Source organism: Scaptodrosophila lebanonensis, unplaced genomic scaffold, assembly GCF_003285725.1.
Source record: "Scaptodrosophila lebanonensis strain 11010-0011.00,11010-0021.00 unplaced genomic scaffold, SlebRS2 tig00000001-arrow-pilon, whole genome shotgun sequence".
Taxonomy (NCBI): Eukaryota; Metazoa; Arthropoda; class Insecta; order Diptera; family Drosophilidae; genus Scaptodrosophila; species Scaptodrosophila lebanonensis.
In genome coordinates, this window is record NW_022060529.1 from 23,012,841 (window position 1) to 23,022,724 (window position 9,884).

Here is a 9,884-nt window from a genome sequence, read left to right on the forward strand (position 1 = left end):
CCACTTATATAATGAGATACTTTTCCAAGACAATAGATTTTTGTTATGAGTATCAGGGCCTTGATTTTATTTTGCTAAAAGTTACAAATTATCTACAACATAAATATCCTAATCACTATAAAACTCAGTGTCAATCATTTTTACAATCCCTTTCACATATATTGTATGCTTGTGAGCCTGATTATTCAGTTTACTTTTGTGCGATCTCCGTAACGGCATCCTTAACGGTGGGATATTTAAACTCAAAGCCTGACTTCAACGCATTTTTTGGCTGAATCCTAGCACCATTTAAAAGGAGCGCAGCACGCTCCTTGCCAAAGATCATGTCGACCACGAACTCCGGTATGTTGAACAAGCAAGGCCGGTTAAGCGCCTTGGCAAAGTCCTGCAAAAACACAGATAGTATGTGAGTTTTGGGATACACTCGATGCAATAGTCTAGAATTTATATTGCTACCTGAGAGAAGCCCTTGGTGGTTACAATTTCTGGTGCGACTGCATTCATCACCCCGGCTTCACCCTTTTCTATTATGTGCTGTATCAGGCGACACAGATCCTCCATATGTATCCAAGGTAAAATCTCAGCACCGCTGCCCATGGGACCGCCTAGTCCCAATTTAAAAGGCAGCCAAATCGATTTGATCATGCCTCCATCAGGCTCGCCCACAACCACACCCGTGCGCACTATGGTCTAAAGCATTAGTTAAAGGTAATATGTCCAGATCATGCTCCCTCGCGATTTTCACTTACACACTTGGCCTTAGGTGTGTTATTGTTTAGATTGGCTGCCTCCTCCCAAGCGATGCACAGACGCGACATAAAGTCGTAGCTCTCCACCTTATCCTCTTCCGTGTACACCTTCACAGGCGAGGGCGGGTAGTGGCTGACGCCACACATACTAACAAAGGAGCAGACATGAGGGGCTTCACTGATGGCCTTGCAGAGTGCCTTCGTCGAATTAACGCGGGAGTTCCAGACATTCTGTTTAAACCCCGGCGTCCACCTCCTTGTCGGATCTAACACATTCTGGCCGGTCAAATTGACAACAGAGCTTACGGAACTGGGTATGCCGTTCTTTTCTAGTTCATGCCAGGTAATGCGTTTTATGCCCGGCATGCGAGAAATTACTGTTACTTCATAGCCTTGCTGGGACAAATGTTTGCCAAGGTGTCTACCAATATAGCCAGTGCCACCGCCTGGAGGGGGAGATTGGAAATGCATTTTAATGAGTTTAAAGCGCTCTCAATGTATTCATCTTACCTATTAATGTATGCTTTGACATTTGCAGGCTGCGGTGTTAATTATTATCAAATTTCGCGATTTTATTGCGTCTGTTTACGTAAATATGTCACTAGAGCTGCCAACCCACTGTAATGCAATCAGTGGAAAGACCCAATATTTTGTGAGTGTTGCCAGCTTGTTGACGTTCAGCGTTGCTTAGCACTGTTTAGAGATTTGAAAAGTGCGCCAATTCAACCACAATTATGTTTAAATTTCTTAGAATCTTGGAAACTGTGTAAACTAACGGCACATTGCCGAGGCAATCAATAAAAAAAATAGTGCAGAGGTGCGATAGCTCTTTACATTTAAGAACAATAAATGATTTGATCATTTCTGAACCGAGCATTTAAAGTTTTACAAGCGCATCATATGTGAAAGCAAGAAACAAAAGTTTAAGGAATGCAAAAATAAAGCCCGCTAATTGTTAAGTAGGACGCTGGGAGGGAAATGTCCAATCCATGAAATACCGCCGCTTTATCAGTTGGCCTTGCAGAAACTTTAAGCTTCAAACTTAATCGAAATAATTCGAAACATGCTTGAATATGTATTTGCAGTAAGGTCAATTCGAGTCAACCGCAAGACCAAGCATCTTCTCCTCTCAGTACGTCAATGATGTGGTTTAATTTCTCACACACACTCACAAATGCAAGCATGCATACAATCTACTATGTACTAGTACTAGTATTTCCGTAGTTCCAAGCTGTAGTAAAAGTGCGAATTTAGCATAAAATACTTTTGCTGCCTTGTATTATTTTAGATGTACATGCACACACATGTACACACAACTCCGGACGGATAATGCACATCGGCAGCCAAGTTCAAGTGCAGCAGACAACATCCTTGGGGGTGCGCGCTCAGTTTTGTTTTGGGGCAAAGTCATTGGAAACTCATTTGCATACACATTGCCAGCGTTAAAATGACGCGCCATGGCGACGGCACGCGCTGTGAAGGGGTTGGCGGTTGCCGGGCGTAGACGTGGGCGTGGTCTGGTCCTGTGCCGCCTTTTGTGCAGTAAAATTTTATGTGCTCGTTGCCTTTGAAACGTGCTAGAAAAATTTGCATTAATCGCAGCAATTATTGCGCTTCATTGTGTGAAAATGAAAGAAAAACTAAACAACGCTCGACAGCCATAATTACAGTGTCTAGTCGACGGCATTGCCCCGCTCTGTCTTTATCTATCGCCTTCCATCAGCCACGTACATTCACTAAATAACAGTAAAGTAAATGACTGTGCACTGCACGTAAGCTAGCAACAGGGCTTCTATCGATCTTTAGCAGCTTAATGAATCAAATTAAAGAGACCGAAGCGCAAGTATGGACAGCTTTAAGCCATTATGTATGTATCCTGCTTCGTTCGTTCAAGGCTGCTGCTGCAAACAGCGTTTAATAAAAGAAAAACTTTCTAGACAAAAGAAAATATGATTGCACTGATAACGGCACTGAAGCTGAGGCTGCATTGGAAGAGTGAGCCCACCATCAGAGTCTCAGAGACAAGTGCCACTTTTCCGAGTGGCAGTGGCAGTGGCATTGGCAATGGCAGCAACCAAAACTGAAAAAGTTTTATGTTTTAGCAGCAGCTTTCAATGCGTGCTGTTTGAGTTGCACTTCCGGTAGTGTGATGTGTGGAGATATGGGGGGCTGTCAATATACAGACCGAGTGAGCACTCGTAACTGATGCTGAAGTGTAAATATATGCACATGCGACAAACTTCTTTGTTTGTTTTATGGGCACAGCAAATAGAATTTAGGGTATGGGTCTGGGAATGGGTTTTGGCCTGAGTCAGAATCAGAATCAGAGTCTGGGCCAGAAACTCAGCTGCCTGCAGAGCTGGAGTTTCGCTCGCTCGTCGTTCGTCTACAAAGTTGCAAAGTCAATGGCACAACTTGCACGAAAATCCGGGCCGTAATATCTAATAAATGCAATGCATATTGTCTGCATGATTTGTAGAACTTTCCGTTGACATGTGGCCGGTTTCCCCGTTCACGGATTCAGATGCAGAAGCAGTCTCCTAAATGTTTGAAGACAGATATGATATTCTACGCAATGCTACGCAAATGACGAGCAACTCGAATCGCATATTTCAAATTTCGAATGACAACAGTGCCTGCAAATTATAAACTGTTGTAAATACACTTCAATAAATAATATCTTCGTCTGCGGCTTCATTACATTATTCATACTTTCTAGCCACCTTTGAGACGATTTTCATTTATTTTCATCTGCATTCTCCAAATCAAATTTCTATAGTGGTTCAAAAATAAAACAACTTGCCAGCTCTGCAGGTTTTAGAATTCCGAATAAAAAAGAATAATAAATTTGGACATGGTTTTTTTTCCACTTACTTTTGAATATTCAGATGGATATAGCTTTACTTTCAAGTCTAATTTTTCTGATTAAAAATCGCGTATAATTTTTATATATAAATATATGTATAATATGAAATATATAAGTACTACTGTGATAAACGTGAACGCGACTGACCTTTCATAACATGAACCTTGACTATCTTTTTATAATAAGATGATTTTCGTTTAGTCCTTATTGAGAAGAAAAGGGTATACAAGATTTGGAAACCAGAATCATTGCAAACAAAAGTAGGGTGTGTAGTTTCTGACCCATGGCCATACCTGATTAATATTTCTATATTAAGCTACAGTGACGGGTAAATAGCTTAGAGCCAGACAAATATAACTTTTTAGATCGTTTTTCTCCAGAATTTTCTGGCCATGGATGACCAAATGCAACATTTTTAAGAATATAAGCACAGTAGGCTATAGTATAGTATATTGGAAACAAAGCAGAGTGTATAGTTTATTTATATTATTTTTGTTTTATTTTTTATTTTTTTATAAATACTATAGTTTAGAGCCAGACAAAGATAACTTTTTAGATTTTTTTTTTTCACCAATGTCCATGGTCACAGGGTCACCAAATGCATAGTTTTTAGGAATATAAGCACAGTAGGGTATTGAGGAATATATTTGCTTATCAAAGGGTTAGTCAACGGTGCACAATTTCTTACACCTTTATGTCTCCTTTTTTTTTTTTGGTGGGGTGATGAATTTAAACTATGAATTCAATGGCATGCTGTAATATATACGAGTATTTGTATATAAATTCTTGTTTATTCATTACATTTTTCATGCACTGTAAGCTACATAAACTAAAAGAATCCGAATATATTCCGCACACGCAACTTTGACAGTTTTATGGGAGGCAACAAGGGCTTCGCCCGATGCCCGATGCTGCTGCTTTGTTTTCTGTGGGCATGTTATGGGGATTAGAAGGAAACTCGCATAGCTGCTGACATGACAAACGTTGTGGTTGGTGGGATTGTCGGTGCCGTGGTGCTGTGGTGGTCCCGGACCCCTCTTGGCACTCCGGTGGTCACTTCAGTTGCATTTTTTGACATTTGGCCGCACTGCGAATGACAGCAAGTTTGTTTCTGTGCAGTCCAACGCCGACTCCGACTCCGACTCTGACTCTCACTCGACGAGTCGCAGTCACAGCCGCAGTCATACGCATATAAAACTTAATTCTGTCATAATTACGATGCGGCTAACAAGTTTTGCATGTTGACGTCTCAAATAAAAGCCACAAAGCCGCATAAATCTCAGGCACTAGCCGTGAGTTATGCAACTGGGGAAGCAGACGGAGGCAGTTGGAGGCTTGCAGTTTTTCAAACGCGACTCAAAACTTTGCATGTGTCTCACTTTGTCAGTGAACTCTGCTGGATGGGTCAGAAGTTTCTTCCAAAAATGGCAAAAAGTTTAAATTTGTCGTGACGTAAGCCCAAAACTAAAGAATTTACCGACAGTTACATTTAGAGCCAACATTTAGGGAGTTCGGGTTGTCGTCACGAATGTGGCTTAATGCAGTGGATAGCAACATTTTCACTTCACTCAGGTGTTGTCAAATTCTCGTGCTACCACTATCCCGATAATTGAATAACTACCCTGACCTGGCCCCAAAGTTTCTGAGACATGCACATACATATTTGTGGTACAGTGGATTTAACATTAGCAGAAGACTAAAAAATATTTCCTTTCAATTTTGACTGAACACGAAACTGTCAATGCTTGCCTATTCCATATTAATTTATTAGCACCATTATCATAAAAAACCAACAACTTTGAAATAAAAAGCCTAAAAGATTATTCAATCAAATTAAATAAATATCGAATAGGCCTATCTTGCACCTCCATAATAAAAAGTTAATAGGAGAAGGAGACTTAATTGGGAGGAAACAATTGATTATCAATGTGTTAAGTGATATCTGAATATCAGAATATGGTTTCAAAAATACGCTTAAAATACTAGATAGAGAAAGAGGGAGATTTATATATATATATACTTGTTTATAAAGAGAGAGTTGTGTTGAAATTAAATGAGAAAGATCATTGTAATCAAAACACAGATCCCATAGCTATTGTACATACATCTAGAGAATAGTAAATAGAATGCTAATATGTATGTAGCTCCTAGTTGGCATAAAGGACACCACACTAGCTCTTAGGGCTGGTAACTAAGAAATATTCAAGTCCATCCATAGTCTTAAATTCGGTAGCACAGATTTGAATTTAAATCTGAATTTGGAATCAAAACTTACGTTAAGATCTTCGAGCTTTATTGTCCTCAATATTAAATTTAGATGCTAAAATGAAGAGGGGTGGAAGAAGTGGAGTCGTGTGGATTTGGTATAGTTTTTAATGGTAGATAATTAATTTAAGAATTACTTCATAAAATTACATGGCCAGACTCGGTATTAGCAGTTACAAAGAGAGGCTAAAAACTAAACTTAATCTAGGCCTCTCCTAGGCGGTCGCTGGTATGGGGAATTCAGGCTTGACGGCCGACGACCGACGGACAGTGCGCTCTCCTCTCACGCGAACAGATGCGATGTATGATTATTGGTAAGCCAGTCATACTAGATTTGTTCAGCCTTATCAAATGAGTAATATAACTGTTCCACTATCCTTCAGGCACTATTGACTAGTACGGCAACTATCCAGCAGATACTTACCCAGTAAGTAGTGAAAAGGGTATTGACATACAACTGGGTGTTAAAGGGGGATGCAAAAACTATTGCGTACTTCTCTGAAAATGTTTTTATTCTATTCTTCCAAATTCACAACTGGTTAAGGCCTCATTCAAGTAACGTCACGCCCAAACAGCTAATTAATTTTAGAGAATTTCCAATCTTCAATTATAAATTATTGTTTATTTTTATATTTTTTGTTTAATTACAGAATTCATTTTATTTGATTTTATTATTACTCATACGTCCTTGATTTTGTCTTTTGTATTTTTGACAATTCGTTATCAAATTACCTTGGAATTTATCGCTCCTCTCTGCTTCAATTCCGACAATTTGCACAACCACATTTCAATAGCCCTTATACCTATTTCAATTATAAAGAATTGAATTGTAGGAACAATATAGAATAGAATATAAAAACATACATGTTTTTAAAAGTTCGACAAGAACCATGAGATCTGTTGAAGCATATAATTTAAATTTGGGCAATAGGATTCAATAAAAAGGGAATTTTTATAAAAAGGGTTATTAGGTTTGTGCAAAGTATGTAACAGGCAGAAGAAACCATCTCCGACCCCATAAAGTATATATTCTGAATCAGCACGACAAGAGAAATCGATCTAGACATGTCCGTCCGTCTGGATGAACGCCTAGATTTCAGAAACGGTTGAGCGCACATTAACCAAAATTGGTATGTGGACGCTCCTAGTCCCTAGGCTACTCGAGTTTATTTAATTTTTTCGATTTTCCATTGCCTTTCCCCGCTACAGACTTTCGTCGAGACTGTTCACATTTTGAAAGCTACATAAACCAAACTCTGCAAACGAAATATATACACAATTACATATCTACTTTTATTTAAATTTCATTGAAATCGGTCAATTCTAAGACAAGTAATTAGCGAAACAGTTTCACTCCAGTACTACGGCCACAAACTGCAGCATCAACTCAGTGACGGAAGTTTGTCTGGGTACAGGGTATTTCAGTGTCGGGCTTGCTCGACTGTAGCGTTCTCCCTTGTCCCGTTTCGATTCTCAATTGCAGGAGTTTTCGAAAAATGTGAAAAAACAACCTCCACACAGAAAATGCAAATTCTCACACAACTCTCATCTCACACAAGAGGAGTTTTCGGCATCACAAATAAATTCCGAGGGCAGTGTTTTTCGACACTCATAAACGGTCCCAAGGGGCATCGATAATTTGTTCAAGTGCATGCAAGATGTATTGCTGTCTTGTTAATATTATTATTAATTATTATACTACTTGTATATACATATTATTATTATTATTCAATATATATGCTGTTTCTTGTTAATATTATTATTAATTATTATACTATATATATATTATTATTATTATTCAATATTAGGAGCTCAATTCAATTCGTTTCTTTATTTTCTTTGAATTTACCTTTATTAGTTAATCATCATGGGCGTTAGTTAGTTGGATGGTTTACTGTATTGCGAAAAGTTTAATTTCACGATTTTGCGGCACAATCGCTGCGATGACGTCTTAGCGTTTCTGCGAGCAGTCATTGCGACTTATTTTTTTGGGCTTTAAAGAAAAGTTCAAAAGCATCATAAACAATCTGTGGGGCGAGCATATCGCGCAGACAATTTGTCTGCCATAACCCGAACTGGGTCAGACACAGTGGCGACAACGTGAAGACGTCTTCGAAGCGCCGTCCCATGCTCCACGCATGTGGCATTGATGATGAGCGCTGGAGTCCGTCTGCGGCTTGCTATCGCGGAGGTAGCTAAAAGAGTGAGCAACAATCAGATGGAAAAAACAGTCACCATCTCTATCAAGGGGATGTGGGTCAAAAGTCGATTGGCGCTGAAAACAATTTGTCGCACACATACTAGCAGTATACACACATTTATCGCTTTGCCCAACAAAATGAAAGTTAATGGGCAATAAAATAGTTTTGTTTTTCCCTTATTCCCAACATCCTGTGTGCTAATGATTATGATGCCTCGATGCTGCTTGGCGATTCTGCAGAATCGTGAAACCCCAAGGCTGAGCGAACACTGCGATTGTGATTGTGATTGCAACTTGCAACCATTTGGTTCAATTTGCCGCACACTAAGTGATTTTTAGTTGCACTTTCATTGCAGTTTCATTATCAAAGGAAATAAGTATCTCTGCGACCGTGCGTGTCTGAGTGTGGGGAAGAAGGATTGTTGGCATCCATAAATAGCTGTTTAAGAAGTCATAGACTGTTCAGTTTGTCACAACAACTTAATTTTCACTTCAAAGTGCCGACAGATTTACTGTTACTTTAAGAAGAATTTTCCGCACTCAACGAAAATGCACAACTGGGGGAGCATCCATATCCAAGCCATTGGATTTTGTCAAATAACAAGCGAGCGCGCGAATTTACCGTTAAAGCGGATGTGCTCTGGAGCAGGCCTGATGAGTTAATAGTTCTACTAGCTATGTATTTGCGGTCATGTTGCTACAGGTTTCTAAAGAGCGAATAAATAGGATTTCTCATCATATTTTTCTTAATTGCTACAAAAATCTTTGATATTTTAAAATGTTGGTCATTTTTCTTTAAACTTTTTAAAAGTACAGTTTAAATTCAGTATATACATTTTTGAGGAATTTCCTTAAGAAGAAACTTTTTTAAAATTAAATTAATATTTTTTCGAACATACTAATTGACCTTAGCTCTAAAATGTTGCACACCTGTAGTGCTGGGCTCTAAGCCAGGAAATTTCCACAATTACATTCCTGTTTAATAATGTTCATGAGAGTAAGCTAATTGATTGTATTTTTACAAAACTAGCTAATTTTCCAATATTTATTTATTTATTTGTATAACAAGATTACAAATTAATTTTTTAACCTAGTTTAGTATGAAATAGCCCTGGCTACTGACCCGCGTAATAATCCAATTTTATTTTAAACTATTTCTTAGTATTTAATGCAAACAAATTGATTGTTCAAAGGATGTTCTTCTTTTGCTTACAATAACTTTCTTTTAACAGTACTTTTTTTAAAACTATTATAACAAATAATTTTAATTGTAAATTTAAAATTTAATTTTTGGATTTTGAAAACGAATGCAAATCAATGTCCATTTAAGAGTTGTTTAAATAGCTTGCCTATTTCAATTTTAAATACTTTTTCTTTGTGGTAGATTGTGCTGACGATTTTTTAATTTTAATGAATATGTACGTTTATTTGAATTGAAATATTCAACACAAGTAGATGAAAGAAATGCGAGAGTCGCAAAGACTCTTCCCATTACTCATGCCAATCACAACTGGGTATCAACGAGCTTTTCAAATGCGTTGAACTAAAAATCAAGCGCGCATTCGATCGCAGCAGCTCACCTACTTTCCAAGTGTAAAGTCGGCATTATAATGGCAAACTTGTTATCCATCAATATCGATAACAACACCAGCGGCAACTGGCAACTGCAAGTGGCAAGTGGCAAGAGGCAAGAGGCAGCAACATCGGCAACGGCAATTGAAGCTTCATAAAAACGGTGAATGGCTTATGGCATCCGCCAGACAAGGAGATAGGCCGATGCTATACCTATAACATATTTATGTAC

The 9,884-nt window shown here is 38.4% G+C and overlaps 1 protein-coding gene across 2 annotated transcripts; it reads right to left on the minus strand.

Annotated features, from left to right (window-relative positions):
* Positions 1 to 43: 43 nt before the first annotated feature.
* Positions 44 to 1,356, minus strand: LOC115633807 (epimerase family protein SDR39U1). 2 transcript variants are annotated; one of them, XM_030531291.1, is made up of 4 exons: positions 1,260 to 1,356; positions 750 to 1,195; positions 457 to 690; positions 44 to 385 (listed from the first exon to the last, which is right to left on the minus strand). In XM_030531291.1, exons 1-4 carry the CDS (start codon positions 1,279 to 1,281, stop codon positions 191 to 193), a joined length of 897 nt encoding a protein of 298 aa, XP_030387151.1. In that variant the 5' UTR covers positions 1,282 to 1,356; the 3' UTR covers positions 44 to 190. The 2 variants fall into 2 exon arrangements, with proteins under 2 accessions (XP_030387151.1, XP_030387152.1); XM_030531292.1 differs by lacking the exon at positions 44 to 385 and having other exon boundaries at positions 604 to 683.
* Between the last annotated feature and the right edge of the window lie 8,528 nt (positions 1,357 to 9,884).

Excerpts from the sequence above, each read along its gene's own strand:
- LOC115633807 (XM_030531291.1), bottom strand. The coding sequence starts at position 1,281 with ATGTCAAAGCATACATTAATAG. Across the intron at positions 1,196-1,259 it reads GTCAAAGCATACATTAATAG|GCGGTGGCACTGGCTATATT; the intron begins GTAAGATGAATA and ends CTCCCCCTCCAG. Across the intron at positions 691-749 it reads ACACACCTAAGGCCAAGTGT|ACCATAGTGCGCACGGGTGT; the intron begins GTAAGTGAAAAT and ends CTAATGCTTTAG.